General features: G+C 46.3%; 1 protein-coding gene across 1 annotated transcript in view; it reads left to right on the top strand.

The window, feature by feature from the left end:
• The window catches only part of runx3 (RUNX family transcription factor 3), a 48804-nt gene extending 33831 nt beyond the window's left edge, over positions 1-14973 (top strand). The window contains exons 6-8 of the mRNA XM_080870676.1: positions 445-591; positions 6839-6913; positions 11901-14973. Coding sequence (XP_080726802.1) covers positions 445-591; positions 6839-6913; positions 11901-12382 — 704 coding nt within the window. The 3' untranslated portion in view covers positions 12383-14973. The remainder of the gene's footprint in view (positions 1-444; positions 592-6838; positions 6914-11900) is intronic.
• Positions 14974-16659: the final 1686 nt, after the last annotated feature.

Genomic DNA, 16659 nt, shown 5'->3' with positions numbered 1-16659 from the left:
TGGCAGCAGGTGCAGCTTGTATAACATTTAGTGTCTAGCCAATGTATTTCAAGGTCTGCTGACATTCTAATAATATTTTTGTATGTGGAAGCTGAAAACACGGTGACGGTCTCTTGCTCTCTCTCTCTTTTTTAAATATGAATATATATATATACATATATATATATATAAATGAATTGCACTGAAGCATACTGATGCTCGTCACAGTCCAAACTAATTTTACACTAATTACAGTTTAGACAGGAAAAGTTGTTTTGCCAGGATGTGTCAAACCGCTGTGCTCCAGAAAGAAATTAGGGAGAAGGGGAATTTTCTAATAGGACTCTTGTTATTGTGTTTGCTATTTTTGTACAAGCCTGGCAACAAGTGCCAGTTTTCCAGGTTGTGTAGGAGGTAAAATGTGCAAGTGCTTGACTTTCTCTCCTCCTCATGTCTTTCTTTCAGGGCACAGGGTGAAGTTAGAAGACCCCCAGAAGATGCAGTTCTCAGACAGGCTGTCAGAGATCGAACGCTACCAGCGGAGTATGAGGATAGGCCCAGGAAACACCAATCCTCGCCAAATCCACCAACCCCACCTCGGCACCACACCAGGTAAGGAGGTCCACTGACATATACGAGTACAACCAGCAAACTTTCACATCTCTTTCGAAAGTACTAGTTGTGAAACTGTGACGCTGAATGAGTGTGTGTAGGGAAAATTCACAAACGTAATTTGCTGTTACTTTCGTGCTGACCTTTATTTATGATTCAACTTTGACCCTTTTTATTGATAGTTTTAGGCCTTTGCTTGACTCTGAGCACACACACACACACACACACACACACACACACATCTGAAAAACTCAACATGGCTACATCTAAAAATACACAAATGTTGTTGTGAGTAATTTTATTTGTTGGAGCCATTTTCTTCTACTGAGCTACACCCACAAAGCATCACTGTGCATCTACCTGTGACGGGAAGCTCGTAAACATTAATGGCGACCCACATTATTTAGCTTCATGACAGACTTAGATCAGCTGAAAGAAACGACTTCCTGCTCCTACTATCGCGATACTGTAGACAAAACAAAGTGTGCATATTTTTAACCGTGTTTATCTAATTTTCCACAAACATATTTAAGAGAAGAAAGTCATCTACAGCCCATATTTTCAAAAATGAGTTAGAAGGAAGAATATGTACACTTTAATTTGGCCCTTTAATGACTTAGAACTGAAAATCTCCTTTAATAAGCCGAACATATTTGGTTTAATTTGGCTGAAGTAATTGAATCTGTTCATATGTCAGCACAGCACACGCTGTTCACCTCACCCTGAGCTAAGCCAAGAGACTTTCATGTTCTCCGCAAACTTTCCTGAGGTCTGTTCCACTAATCTGAGAGCTGTTATGTGTTGGCCGTTCGAGGGGAAGCTCATGTCAGCTTTGTCCCCGGATGCCCTGCGCTGGTGGGTCTGGGCCCCACAGTGCGCGGGGTAGAATCTGCAGCCAGGTGGCACGGCCGCCGCTGCCAGCCGAGCTTGGCCAAGTTGCCGAAGCTGGCCTCCGCACACCGTGCAACTACAGCCTCAGGAATGTAGCAGCCTTCCGCTACCTTGGCAATCACGTCAGTCTGAGACTGTCCGAATGTGTAGGGGTGCGGGGGAAGCTGGGGGGAGAGCTGAGAGTCAGACAGAGGTGGTGCGACTGGAGGGGAGGAGGCTGTGTGTCAGCTGTGGACAGCTGCGTGGGTGAGGATGACTCTTCCCTCTCTGTTGGAGCCTCTTTAACAGGAAGCACACATGCCTGAACGCAAACTTCGGCCCACTCTCTGGTTCTCATGCTGGCTAATGAATCTCATTACCTTTGTATCAGCATGCTGCTGTGTACAGGAGGGCTTGTTTGGGACCTCTGAGCCGTGTGTGGGTGGAACACTATCAGTGTGCACACTGTTTGGCCTTGTGCTTAGCTTAGCCAGCGCTGACTCACCAGTATGGGGCTATCTTACAGCTGACTGCAGAGAACACGGGGTCTTTCACCCTTCTCTCCCCTGTCCTTACTTACTGTTGATATCGCTTTTGTTCCCCTGTACGGCGTGTACCCAGATGAAAACACGTCAGCCATTTTAGAAACACCAGCGACAGGTTATGCTGAAACTAAACGGTGCGGCTCTTCGACACAATACAGTCACTGTGATGATCATTTTTTGACGGCTCAGGGTTTGCCGTGCGCACCGCAGGCTGCCTGCCAATAAAAAGACCCCTGCAGCAAAGCTCACACTTTAGGTTTCTGACTTGAAAAGTGGGCGGGGGGAGCGCATGGGCGGGCCGGCGGGGATGCACGCCAATCGGCGGGGAGGTGTACAGACACGGTCCAGACAGCAGACGAAGCGCTCGGCTCTCGTCTGCCTCACGCAGGATTAGGGCAGGAATTAGACTTGCCTGGCTTCAAAGGCCTGCAATGTTGCAACACACACATGTAGTCGGAGAGCAGACACAACACGCTAACATCTCTTGGAAGTGTCAAGATAAGTTAAAGGCCTTGAGCTTCAAGTTACAGCTGCCGGTGACTCGAGGCTGTCTATAAGAAGCGCATGTGAGTGAGACAGACGAGGGGAAGGGCTGTAAAAACCACACACCTTAATCTGTGGTATTACCATCGTGACGGCACACCGCAGGGCAAGAGTGGTAAAATAATTAAATAACAGAGGAGAGAGCCTTTCTCCCTCCCACCTCATCTATCCGCTGGCTGAGCGGCAGCCCGTGGATGTATGTTGTGGCACGGGTCCCGCAGAGTGGTCCCGTATGCGCAGGAATCGCGCACAGACAACAGCACGACAGCATTACGAGCAAAGCTCAAACAAAAATAGACTTGTTGTAATAAATCCCATCCAGAGACACAGGGAGGTGTTTACATATCAACAACACACACGTCTCTGCTTTTGACAATCCCTGCCAGACGCTGTTGTACTTTGCAGATACTTTAAGTCCCGAAGCCTGTTTGTTTGAGAATTGCCGGGTGATAGATCGCCCATCAACATGTTATAATTAAATGGATTCCCTTCTTGCTGTTACAAAAGATGTTTTCCATTATCCGAGGCTGGAACCTCCCCCCCCTCCAACCCCGTCCCCTCTGAAGATGGCTACAAAAAGGAAAGCAGTGTCACCCTCCTCCTCCTCCTAAAGCCTACTTGCTTCATATTGTTGTCTGAGCCGTGAAATTCTGTCTCAGTCTGCTCGTCAACAGGACACGTCTGCAGACATCAGCTACCGCTGGATTCTTAAATCACACCGAGACAAAGATGATTGCACCATAAGCACACTGAAAATAAAACACGCACACGCACACACGTAGTTTCATTCTAGTGTTGCAAGTTCTCCGCTAGTGTCCCAGACAGACAGGGTAATTAAGAGCTCATTACAGTGCATGCAGTGACAGGATTCCTGCGCGCTGGCAGACGCTACACTCGCTGCTTGTTTTTGTTCTTCTGTGTCCACAGGTAAGCCTGCTAGACATGTGGAATGATTCTCAGCTAGGGTGGAGGGACTGTGTGTGCGTGTGTGTGCGTGTGTGTGTGTGTGTGTGTGTGTGTGTGTGTGTGTGTGTGTGTGTGTGTGTGTGCGTGCGTGCGTGCGTGTGGTTGAAAAATGCATGGTTCAACTCGTGCAGTCAAGCAAATCTGACACTCAGACAATCAAGTACTAAATTGTTATTCTGGTTTTCAAAACCTCAAGTGAGCTACATGTGTATACTATGTGTATCTGTGGGTGGCAGTTTTTTTTCTTCCCTTCCTCTGATACACAATGTATTCGACAGCATTTACAGTCTTAAGGGAAGCAAGCAGCTGATTGAAAATTTGATTTATATCAAAGTTAAAAGTGGAAAACAGATTCCAGTTTTACCCTAATCCGTTTTAAAAGCGGACAAAACTCAACAAGCCCTTGGCAGAGCCTCTAACAGACAGCCGAGAAGAAAGACGTTCTTTTAACTTTAAATGTGTTTTAACAGTTAGAGAGGCAGGAGGGGGAGAAAAGAAATGGAGCACCAATTTAATCATCCAAAAAGAAAGTCCTGGCACTTTTGAGGTGGTATCACTTAACATGTTATTTGTTCCAACACCTGTGTGTTCCTCTCTGAAGTCAAGTGCTCAGGGCTTTGATGACGGCCCAAAGGTGTGTGCGTGTGTGTCTGAGTCATGTGGTGATGTTGCTGAAAAACTCGGCGTAATCTTTCAGATCTACTATATTACTCACTACATTTTTTTTTTTTTTTTTGCCGTATTCAGCTTTTACCCGGAAAGCTCTTGCCCGTTAATGACTCTTCTACAAATGTTGGTACCGCTGGCGTCACGCTGCACAACTGGCGCACATCTGCTGCAGCTCGGCTCTGGCGCGCTCGCTCAGTGCGTTCAGGCTGTGGCCTCTGAGTTGGAATTGACTCGAAAAAGTCCCATTTGATGGAGGACCGGCCTGATTCAGCCCCTCCTGCCTCGTCCACAGTGACCACACTGTTTACTCCACATAAACAAGCCGGCCGGCCCCCCAGATTCGAGGCAGCGCTCTGCTACTGCCGCAAACTGAGAGGCTCGAGCTAATTCACACATCCCGAACGACACGATCAGCCAATTAGAAGCAAGAGCGAGACAGGAAATTAGCGCCGTCAGGTAGCTGTGGTGTAGGCTTTAGAGTATAGCCACCGCGCTCGTTGGGTTCCATGCAGACTTGTGCCAAACCCGAGCAGGAAGCTGGCCCTCTGAGGTAAATGCAACTAAAACGAGCAGGAACTGGAACAGTCCTTTAGACACTCTGTTTTACTTCTGCACTCCACTATTTACATAATATGTCAATGGCCACCACAGAGTTTATTTGTTATGGTGCCTGAAAGCTTCACTTGTGGTTAGTCTCTTTTTGTGACCCTGAGATGAATAATTCAAACTGAAAATGTTTCTTTTCTTCAACTGAGAAAAAAAAAAAGCTCTTTTGAAGCCCTGGTGGGGAAAAAAACACAAAAAAAAAAAAACAAAGAAAAGGAGAAGTGAGAGCGAGATGTTTTTTACCAGACTCAACTGTTTGTGTAAGTTATAATTTCACATCAGAGCCGGGCCCAGTTTTACATTTCAGCAATTACAGAAACTACATGTGTGCCATGAACAGTCTCTATTGAGTCTGGGGAGAGGGGAAGGGCGGGCGGACAACGAGCCCTGAAAGAGAACATAGGATTTTTCAGCCCATGTGTTTGTTTTTGCTCACGTTATAAGTGAGGGCTCAAAAGACATATCAAATGTCCCACATAGCTGAGCCAAGGCCGTGTTCCTCCCCTCTCTAACACGCTCTCTTTCTCTCCCCTTCCCTCGCTGGCGTCTTTCTTTCTGTCTTGCTCGCTCTCTCACATTCTCTCCCTGCTGCGACGCCTAAGGCCTGAGCGAAACAGGAAGCCAGCACAAGGACCAGCATTCACTGTGTCTCAATGACACGCTTCATTACAGCAGGCGCGTTACATGTCTCAGAGGCGTCGCTAGATCCGGAGTCACGAGGATGGACGCCATTTTGGCTCTAACATCTTCTCAGCCTCCTCCTTTCATGTACACATGCACTTCAAAAAGCAGCACATGTGTGTGTTTATATGCGAGTCCTCTCCAAAACTACACTGGCACCACCCCAAAAGCTTCTCATTAGTGACGCGGTCGCCACTTCTTCCCTGCTCAGCCACCGCCTTCCTCACTCCTCGGCTCCGCCCAGGGCTGAGGGGCGGCCGGCCGTCTTATTAACAGGGGTAATCTGTGCCTCTGGTATTGACGTTGTCTGCTGGCCAATCAAAATATTTGAAGGAAATGTTTATTTTCTTGAGCGAATCGCACCAGCTGCTTGCAAGCCTTTCTGAATAAGGCCATTTATGTTTAAGAATTTGCCATTGTGAGGCATAGTGCAGGACCTCTCAGTGACTGAGTGCTGATTTGGGTCTTTGCAAAGGAAGTGGAGGAGCTCCAGGGGAAGCAGAGATCGTACACTAGTTAAGCCCAGTGTGGCTATAGGTGAACAACCCAGCACCGCCCTCCTCTCTGCCTCTGGCATCCCCTCTCCATCCTAATTGCCGCTACAGGAGGCTGGGAGAGGGAGGGTGTGCAGAGTCACGCTGAGGTTAGACGGCTGATTGATGCTGTCGTTAAAGGGAGACGACACGAGAAAAATGTAATACACGTTTTTCTGCCTGCATGTTGAAAATATTTACGCACATTTGATGAAAAAGTTTTAAACGGGACGTAGCACTATCCGGAGGCGCGCAGACTGGGCTGTCACGCAGCACATGTGCCGAGGCGCTCCACGCAGCTTCGTGCACGTTGTCGTGTAACAACTGCGCCGTCTCAGACCGAGAGCAAACAGCCAGCTGTTTGTGCTGCGGTGTGACCGTCCAGTGTGAAGCAGGGTCCCACGCGTTGGGCCAGTAGCTCCTGGACCCTCCTCGGCTTCCTGACAGCTTGGCTGGATAAGCTTCACAGGTCTCTCCGGTGTCTCGCCTGAAAGTCCCAAAAATATCTCATATGCACCCATCGAGCATGTTTTTCCAAGCTTGGTCTCACTGTGGTGAGAAAACCACCCCTCCTCTTCCCAGCCTTCACTGCTCAGTCAGCAGAGACCGACCTGTGACAGGAAAACATCTCCAAATGTCCAGATGTCAAGACGGTTCTGCCCAGTCTGTCGAGAAGGCGTTTTTGGATTGTGTTTTAGATTGCTAAGGCGCAGGCAGTGACCTCCTCACCCTGTACACGCACACAACTCGTATTAATTCCCAGAATTGCTCTACTGGATTGTTTATAAAGCCCACATCCTCACATATTGCTTGTATTTGTGTGTGTTCTTGCAGCCCTGTGGCAGGAGCAGATGGACACCCCCACCCTGAAGACCTGCAAGGTGGAGGAGGACCTGAGACCATGGCCAGGTGAGACACTGCAATGCACTGCTTTTTTTTTTACCCCACACACTCTTTTTGTCTCTTGGCTTTCAAGGTTATTTTTATAGCGCTCATCAAAAACCAGCTTGACAAGGAGGTTTCTAAAAACACATTATATGCAATAAAATGCCGTCATACAGAAAATTGTACGAGAACAGTTCGTGCAGTCTCTGAAATACTAAAAGGCAATCAACAGTTATAGATAAAATATAAGCAAATTAAATTAAACATATTTAAGTCAAAATCAAATCAGAAACCTGTCTGAGTGTCTCAGACTGCAGACTGGTTGGTAAGGGGAGAGACGTTTTGATGTGTTTAGTAGGTCATGGTTGGTTCTTGCAAGAAGTCTCACTATTACACTTCATACTTGATAAAAGAACTAATTTAACTAAGCATGAGACTCTGTATTTATTTTAGGATGTTGTTTATGCATGACTGTGTCTTTGTGTGTGTTTTTCAATTTGAAACCGAGGGTGTTCGCTAGTTGCGAAAAAGCAGCCTGAAGGGTGAAGTCACTAGTAAGGACTTGTGTGAGCAAGCGTGCAAAACACAATGAAGATCGCTTTGAATATAAGTCTTTAAAAACATCTCGCACTGCTTTGTTTTAATTAGTAAACGTAGTTTTTCCAAACTGAAAGAAACAAGCTGGAAAGGGTGCGCCAATGATATTAGAGTCTGTTTCATTTTGCCTGTAGGGCCCAACTACATCACACGGCGTTCCCGTAATGCCACCATCCTTCTCGCTTTTTTTTTTCTTCATTGTCTTCCGCTGCCTTTCCCCCTTCTCCTTTGTTTCATTTGTATCTTGGCGATTTTGATTAAAAGCCCTCTCAGTCTTGCATTCTCCTACGCACAACCCACCACTCCACACCGGACGTGCTGACTCATACGCTCACGCTGTGACGAAGTCCCGCATTCAGACACAAAATGACTTTTAGATTTAGCACTGCGCTCTTGCTCTCTTTTCTGCATTTTATCAGATACAACGCAATGTCTAAAGAAATGTGTCTAAGCACTGACACAGCAGAATTATACGTGTTTGTTGGCGTCTGTGCAAAGGCACTCGGGGCTGTGTGAGAGACTGGAAGCAGCAGTGAGAAAAAAAATTTAACAACAGCGATTCTCATGTAGCTACAATCCCAATGACTGGTTAACAAATACATCACACCAGTCACTTTACAAGTGAGTATCGTATCTCTCGCAGAAAAAGATTTACTTAACAAAAAAATATTTTAATCGCGTCACCTCGTGTGTCGACGCATTAGGGAAATCTCAGGGTTTTTATAATCACAAACTTCTTTTTCCCTTGCTTGTGTTGCATGTCACAAGTTGAGAACATGCAAAATCCTCCGCGCTCACATGATAAAGTGCTAACGTGGATGAGGCTTTGGGGCTGCCGACCGTGTTGCCACAGTACAGAGGTGATCGGTATTTGCATCCGACATGATGCTCCGGCTCCACAGCCTCGGCGCTTAAATAAACACCTGGAGATCATTTGTGTTCATTTGGGTCTCCTATTCTGCAGCACCGGCCCTGCCGTGGCGTTACGTTACCCTGTACTCGTCGGCCAATTATCAACAGCGCCTTCTCAAACTAATGGCATCCACTGTTCAAACCAGTCAATAAATCAACCGGACGCTTTCTGCTTGTGAAAGGACTTAAATCCCTTCTCGGGAGTCCACAATGCAGAGCAGCTGGGCCTTTTCAGGGATTATATCAGAGAAAAAGATTAGAAAACATTCTTATTACACAGCACAGTGGCTCTTTCCACGTAGCCGCACCAGCCCGGGCTTCTCTCTTTTTCCTCCTTTCACTTATTTGCCTGAGACACCCTTCCCTGGGTGCTGGCCGTCACAGTTTGCATCAAGCCTGAGTAAACATTTCACAGGTGAATGCCTGGATTTGCATCCCCCCCATTGTCAGCCACCACATTCAGGCACACGTGCATACACACACACACATAAGCCCGTGCACAATTACACACAGAGACGTGACCGCCTCAAACCTGCCCTTGTGTTAACAACCAAAATCAGTTTCTCCCGTATGCAAACGAGACAAACCTCCTGTCATATCTGGGTTACACGCTTGAGTGTGGACTAGAGGACTTCTTGACCTAAGCAGAAAGGAGGAGGGCTCCACCCTTGGCACTGCAGAATTCAAAAAGAGCATGGCGCTGCACTTCAGAGCTCATGCTGGAACACCGTGTTCTCTATAATAATAATAATAATAATAATAATGGATACTTTATTGATCCCCATGGGGAAATTACTTGTTTTTCTCTGCATTTGACCCATTCACTCAGTGAAGCAGTGGGCAGCCCACTAAGCAGGCGCCCGGGGAGCAGTGTGTAGGGACGGTACCTTGCTCAGGGGTACCTCAGGGTAGCCGTTAAGTGGATTCGAACCGCCGACCTTCCGATCATGGGGCGACCACTTTACCTACTGAGCTATCCCTGCCCCTAAAAAAGCCCCGATTCCCAGCTACCCGCTTCATACACTCAGAACATCACACACTGTGCTAGCTAGGCCTCTGGGGTCCATCCTTTATCCTGTCTCTGCAATTTAGTCAACACGTTTCAGATGAGCCTAATGGAGATCATGTGTGGTTTTGTGCCGTAGAGGTTACAGGCAGCGAGTACTCGGCTCAGTTAGGAAGACCCTCTCTGCCAAAGATACACCACCGTTACCACAGCCGCAGCAGCAAACCCTGCACTTATGTTGGGTGGGGGAGGGTGGGGATGCAGGAAGGTATGCAACGCAGTCAAGAGGGAGAAAAAGCAGACTGCAAACTTTGCTTCTCAATTACAGGACACTTTGTTTAGCCCTCTCCTCCAGAGGGAGCTACTGTACTGTACCAGACTCCTCAGGGCTCCCAGCCAAAAACCTGAGACTGCATAAGCCCATTAAGGTGTTGTGATAAGCGTCCAGTCCAGTTTCCCCTGACGGAACACAGGAGTCGATCCCCACCGCAGTTTGGCCCACACATTTCCACCGACTTCAATTAAGCGGAGATCGTGGGCGGCGTGGGCGGCGTGGGCGGCAGCAGCAAGAGCTGTCGTGTCCCCAAGCCACAGAACGCCTCCCCGGTTTCACCCCGAAGCCTAAATTTAGCACAGAGTGGGACAGATGAAGGGACAGACAGAGAGAGAGAGAGGGGGAGCAAAAGCTTTTTGAGAGTCCGGTAGGAATTAGTAGGCTGACTCCACTTCACCCGAATCAACAGCAGCTGAGGGCTTGGATTTTCCTCGCGTGAAATCAGATACGGAGCTCGACTCCTGTGCCTGGTAGACTCTGGAAAAAGAAACAGCCCCCCCTACCACCACCACCACTACTAACTCCCTCATCCCCTCCCAAAAAAAAGGAAATTCAACAGCAGCAATGTGTTGCTGAAAAAAAAACAAAGAGTAAAGCTGGGGCCATGGAAATTGCAAAGGAACTGATTTTTTTGCAGCTGAAAATGGACCCTCTTCTCCAGACACAGGGAAAAGACATTTCAACAAGACCGTGGCACGCAAGTTTGGCATTCTCCCCCCTCGGGGCTGTGGCGTGCAAGCGCTTGCTATTTGACAAATACAAGCTTTCTTTTCTCTGCCATCCAAATCCACATTTTACACTTGAAGTCATGTGGGCACACTGGACCCATGGAAGCCACATGCAGACAAACAAATAACCACGGGCGTACACAGGCGTGGGCTGAGCGCATACTGTAGGCTGACATCAGGTGTGAGGAACACTCACTAGTCTTTATGGCATACAACCAGGCCAAGGGCGTTTGTTCTGGCTGAAGGCCACCTTATTGCTTTGGAAAATATCGGAGTATCATGAACACAAAGACTCGGCGCGGTCAACTTGCCAAGCAACACTTAATATTTCACACCTTTACCTGGGAATTTAAAAGTGTGTCTGAAGCCAGTAAAACCACAACAGTAGCAGGTAATTTTCCCAGTGTTAGCATTTAGCTTACATGCAATTAAAACAAAGTGAAAATAAATCAAAGGTATCGTAAGTACATTAAGCAGAAACTTGGAAAATAACTGGTGCTGTACTTGGACTGAAACACAAATACTATCGGAGGTGTCAGTCGGCAGCTTTCATAAATCTGTGAATGGGTTCGTTTCCCAAGCTCGGGTGGTGTAAGATCAGCCAATAGCACTCCTTAGCTGAGCGAGGAGGGAAATATGGTGTTTGAGTTCCTTGGTGACAGTAGTGGCATCAAATCTCAGAGCAGCAAACCGCCAAGCCGAACCCTTCAGCAATATTTCTATTTCCCTTTTGCCAGCTGAATAAATGAGAAGGTGTGCAGTGAAATGGCAGACATAGCAGCCTGGTTCCACTGTGCTTCGTTACCTGTGAGATTACACTTGGCAGCGACTCTGACAGGTCATTCACTGTGATACACATTAGTTTAGATATACACAGAAACACAATTTCTCTTCCTGCGTCCCCTCCCCTTCTCTTTCTCTCTGACCGTCTCCGAGTGCGACCGTCTGCCTCTGCCACCTAAATAGGATTTATGACAAGCCGCACAACAGTGCAGCGAGCTGTCTGTGTTTATACAAAGCACCCCTCACTACAGACAATGCCTCTTTTCATTGCTCTGAAAAAGATAGAAAACTGTGCGTTGCGTCTTTTGAAGCAGTGGTGGGAGGGCTGTGGCAAGGGGGCCTTTTCATAACTTCAGTCTTGTGCACGGGGCTGTGGGATGATGTGCTGTCAGTGCTTGATGACTGTTATTAAGCAAAGAAATGTCTCAGTTCATTACTTTGAGCAAACATTTCCATGGACCGGTATATCGCAAGAAACTTGAGCTCAGAATTGGGGGTCTGGGGAGATTTGCTGCTCTGGAAATGTGGGTCTTTTTTTTCTTGCGAATAATAGAAAAGAGAGATCTCTGAGTCGCTGGTTTCATAATTGCAAGAGCAGTTTGAATGTTTTCTGGCTCTTTCCAACCTTTTGTTTCTCTGTTTTTATAACAGCGACTACAGAGCTCTTCCCGCAGAGGACCACCTTCCCGTCTCTGTCACCGCTGACCGACCCTCGCTTCTCAGATCCCCGCATGCACTACCCCGGGGCCTTCCCCTACTCCACCAACACCTCCAGCACCGGCATTAGTGGCCTTAGCATGTCAGCCTCTACTAGATACCACACCTACCTGCCACCACCCTACTCAAACAACCAATCCCAAAACTTCCAGTCCAACTCTTACCTGTATTATGGCACAGGCTCTGGATCCTACCAGTTCTCCATGGTGGCTCCAGGGAATACCGGGGGCGAGCGCTCTCCCACCCGCCTACTGTCCTGCTCGGGGGCTACAGGCACTGGCGGGACCAACAGCCTGATGAACCCGGGCCTAAACACCCAGAGCGAGGGCGTGGAAGCCGACGGCAGCCACAGCAACTCCCCCACAGCCATGAGCGCTTCGGGTCGCTTGGATGAATCTGTCTGGAGGCCTTACTGACTGACAGACAGCTAGACAAGAAGAGAAGGAGAAAACAAAGTAAAGAGGATGATGAACAAAGAAAAAAGAAGCTGAACACTGAAAGAAAAGAAGAAGAAAAAAAAACAAAAAAAGAGAAATGCTGCATGTTTGTCTTTTATTTCTCCGGCACTCGCTTTATAGACCTTCTGCTTTTACCAAATCCCCCAAGACTTCTATTTGTTTTGTAAATTCTTGAACTCCTGCACTGTACCGAGGTACCGTCAAAGAACCGGAAAAGCCATACGAGCTGACGCGTTACTTGGCAGAGACTGTAAACAGAAGAGAGAGTAAAACGAGTGAAGCCGCAGTAATGTGCCGGCCTCATTTGTCTTGTGCAAACAGGTACTCATCAAAGACAAATGAACAAAAGGCGGCGGAGGTGTGATCAATCAGCACAGCTGACGAACTGGAAAACCGCAGCAGAAATCCCTCAAACAGACCGATCCAGCTCACTCGGCGGGTGGAGGAGAGAAGTCGGGCTGGACTCCTGCGAGGCATGGCTGCACTGCTGTAGCAATCCTTCCTTTTTAAAGCTTTAATTTCTGTCAAATTTCAACATTGTAAAAAATTATTGAGTCAGTTGTGAAAACATTGTCAGTTGCACCCAAGGCTGTTTCGTGCGCTCACGGTGGTTATGCAGTACCTTATTGCCTAATTTATTATCCAAATGGACACATTAGTGTTTGGAGCCACACTGCGCAGTGGACGTTTCGACACAACTGCTGCATTATTGAGAAACAAAAGCATTTTACATGTCACGTTTTTAGATATGACTCCTCCTCTGCCGCGTCATCAGTCAATCACGCTTCAACAGGACAGTGGCTGATATTTCAAGGAATGTATAAAGACTAAAGCAGAGGAGGGTTTCTTGGTTTTTTTGTTTTTCTGTTGGAGTCCTGTTGTCTCTACTCTTTACTTTTCCTTTGATGTTCTTATTCAAGCCCTTTTCTAAAGAAAAAAAAGTCCTAGTCTGGTATTTTTAAACTGGATGAGACAGTTTACCTTTCATATTTATTTGAGCCAAAATTTGAGGAAATGTATGCATATACCCCAAATCCTTAAGCATTTCTCTCTGCCTTTCCTTTTTTTTTATATATATAAATATATATACAGTATATATACCATGTTTTGTTGTTAAGTATAAATTTGGAATTTGTGTAATATATTGCTACTAAATTATAAAAAAACCCAAAACCTTTAATGTAATTTTTTGCCTTCCAATGTAGCTTTGATGCACTAAAACTTTTATTCCTGAGTGAACAGTGCCCAACAGCATCTTCTAGAGCTGTAAGCTTTTAAAAAAAGTTCCAAAATTGCCTTTCTGCGCTTAAAAAAACCAAAAAAGCCATTTGCTGAATTTTTTGCACTATGTTTGAACTTTCATTTCTCTCTTTATTTTTGGGTTTATACATTTACAAATATCCAGAAGCGTGCCGAACTAAACATGGATAGATATATAGACATCAACTTAAGTCGCCAAATAATTTCGTGATCAGACACACAAACACATTCCTGCACCACAGGTGTGTGTGCGCATTCCCCCTGTCCTGGGAGGGCCTTTCCCCTTTAGCTACACATGTGATCCCGTGTTTCCATAAATTAGGAGGAGAGGATGAAGGGATGGAGGAAGACAGGTGGGGTCAAAAGGGGTATCTTCTTACAAAACCAGAGGCAGTTGAAAAAAACCCCTCTGTTGTTGTGCACCGGTCCTTTTGTTCTAAATAATCAGTGAGTGCTTTGAAACCTTTTATGGCTCCCAGTCTAATTTACTGTCAGTGCCAGGGGGTCGTAGCTCCGCCAGCTCTGCCTGCACACATCGCCTTGGCACGAGGTGTGCTAAAGATATCTACAAGAAGTATCAGGTATCCAGTATTTACCAGGAAACTCTTTCACAAGAATGAAGATGATTAGGATTCATGACTTTGAAAGTTGGCGGCTCATGTGATAAATAAGTAAGCTTTAATGTCAAAGTGAGAAGTGATCCAAAGAAGCTAGCATTTGCAGCTCAGGTAAAGAAAAAAAAGTATGCAAGCTGTTTTGTATGCCCTCTGCCTTATTCCTAGTTTTTTTCTAAATGACAGCGTCTCATTCCCATCTCCCTTTGGCCTGGATGTGCCTGAAAACCTTACTGCATTATAGGCAAACATCATGCAGCTAGAGAAACCACCTACGTACTGAGATTTGTGTGGTTCCTTCAAACACAAAAAACCAAAGATCTTCACAACTGCCTGTAATACTGTTTGGATGTTTTCGATGGAGAAAATGTGTGGCAAAAAATATTGTTTTTGTTTTTCTTCTGCAAACAAGCCCAAGTGTGCGAGTAAATCGTATTTTTATTGTGTGTTAATTAAAGAGCACAATGTTACTTTTTTTTAAACAATCCCTTTCCAGCAAAATGTTCCTTCATCTTGCTCTCTCCATCTCTTTGATGCTCAAAGCATGTACATCTGAAACTGGTATGTTAATTTAAAAAAAATTTCACCATGTATGTAATGATATCGATAATGCTTCTATACTGAGTGCTTGTAAAGTTTGCGATAATGTAGTTTTTATTCATTTTAATTAAAAAAAAATGTGTCTCACTTTTGTCTCCAAAGCTGTTTTCTTTTGAAGGATAAGATTTGTAAAACATGGCCACACTTCATGCTCACGGCTCCGCCCACCCACTTGTGAAACCTTTTGTTTACAGGGAGCAGCCAATCAGAAAAAAGGCTCAAAGAGAACATAAAAATAGAGCCGACAGGCTACAGCTACTTCAGCAGAGTCCAGGAATGAACCCTTATAGCCCCTTCAAAGGAACTCTTGGAGTGAAATGAATAAATCACACCTAGGTTAGATTAAAGTTGCAGATTTATGGCCACATTCTTTGAATTTATTTGCTTAATTATAAAAACAATAGCACAGTGTAGCAGTACTCCTAGGCTTGTGAGGTGTTGTAGTTTAACAGGGCGAGGTGTTGAGAGTTAAAACACGGGGGGGGGGGGGGGTACATTTTTAAATCATCTCCAGAATCCAACACACCATCACATCAGCTGAGAAATGAAGAAGGAAAAAGAAAACCCTCATAAACATCCATGGGACCCGATTCCACGCCAGCACATTTCTGTACTTCTAACTTCTTCGGCTCACACAGAAAAAATACCACGAATGCCACTGTTTTCATCTCATAACCTTACATTTGCTGGGTTGTGCCCAGTAACCCTCTAATAATTCTCCTCCTCTCTCCCATTAGCGAAACTCTCGCTGGCAATTCCTCTCGCTTCCCAGAGGTTTGAAAATGCCTCAGCTGTCAGCGCGGTGGTACCCTGAGCGTAAATAAAACGCTGCTCAGGAATCCGACACCACCCTGGCAGCCTCCATGTTAGCGCACGTCGGCAAGTCGTCACTTGTTAAAAACAATACAGAAGTTTGGAATGTCGGCGGCCTTTTTTAACCGACGGCGCGGTTGTTAATTTACACCGCGCCGATGCCATCTGTTTGCCCCATTTGAAGCCGAGCCATAAGATTAAACACTTGAGATGCCACCTTGCGGGGTGGTCTGATTTCAGATGTGGTTATCCTGACACCAAATACCCACAATTCTTCGCTCTTTAACTAATGCCACCTGTTGATGTGCCATGAAAGGCTTTCACTTTGTTTTTCACTAATTTTTCACTCTTTTGTTTCCTGTGTTTAGACGCTTGCATTTTCTCTTTCTTTGCCTCTTTCATCCTTTCTTCTCGTTCAGCTCTCACCTTTCTTCGCCTTTGTGTGGCTTCTGCTGCATGCGTGTGTCTGTGTCAGGCCTTCTATGGCTGGCAGAACAACAGAGCCTCAGGATGCACACATGCAGCCTCGATACACACTGCATTCAATTAACTCTGCACACTCAAAGCATTTCCACGCAGACACACACAATCCCCCGCTGACAGATCTCGCACCAGCCCTCCACCAAGACGGTCTGAGCTCCACTTTACAGTGCGAGTTCACAACAGCGTTTCCTCCAGGTCTCATCACAGAGAAGCGCTCTGCCTCGCCCCTCGCTGATCCCCCACCACTCAGGAAGCACAAAGAGAAAATGATAAGCTTTCAATTAGGCCAGGCTCAGGGGAATTTTACAGCTGTCTTCACACACTCTGTGAGACCCGACTCTCTTGTCCACATGTGTGGAGCAGAGAGGCTCTCATCTGGCTCTGCCTTAGTCGTGGATGTACACGAGCAGAGCTGCTTTTTCATCTTCTCTCTGTTCCTGCAGCGCTGCTGCTCCTCTTCCAAAA

Source organism: Rhamphochromis sp. 'chilingali', assembly GCF_963969265.1.
Source record: "Rhamphochromis sp. 'chilingali' genome assembly, chromosome: 21".
NCBI lineage: Eukaryota > Metazoa > Chordata > Actinopteri > Cichliformes > Cichlidae > Rhamphochromis > Rhamphochromis sp. 'chilingali'.
The sequence above is the reverse complement of the archived record's forward strand: the minus strand, read 5'-3'. Positions and strand labels throughout refer to the sequence as shown.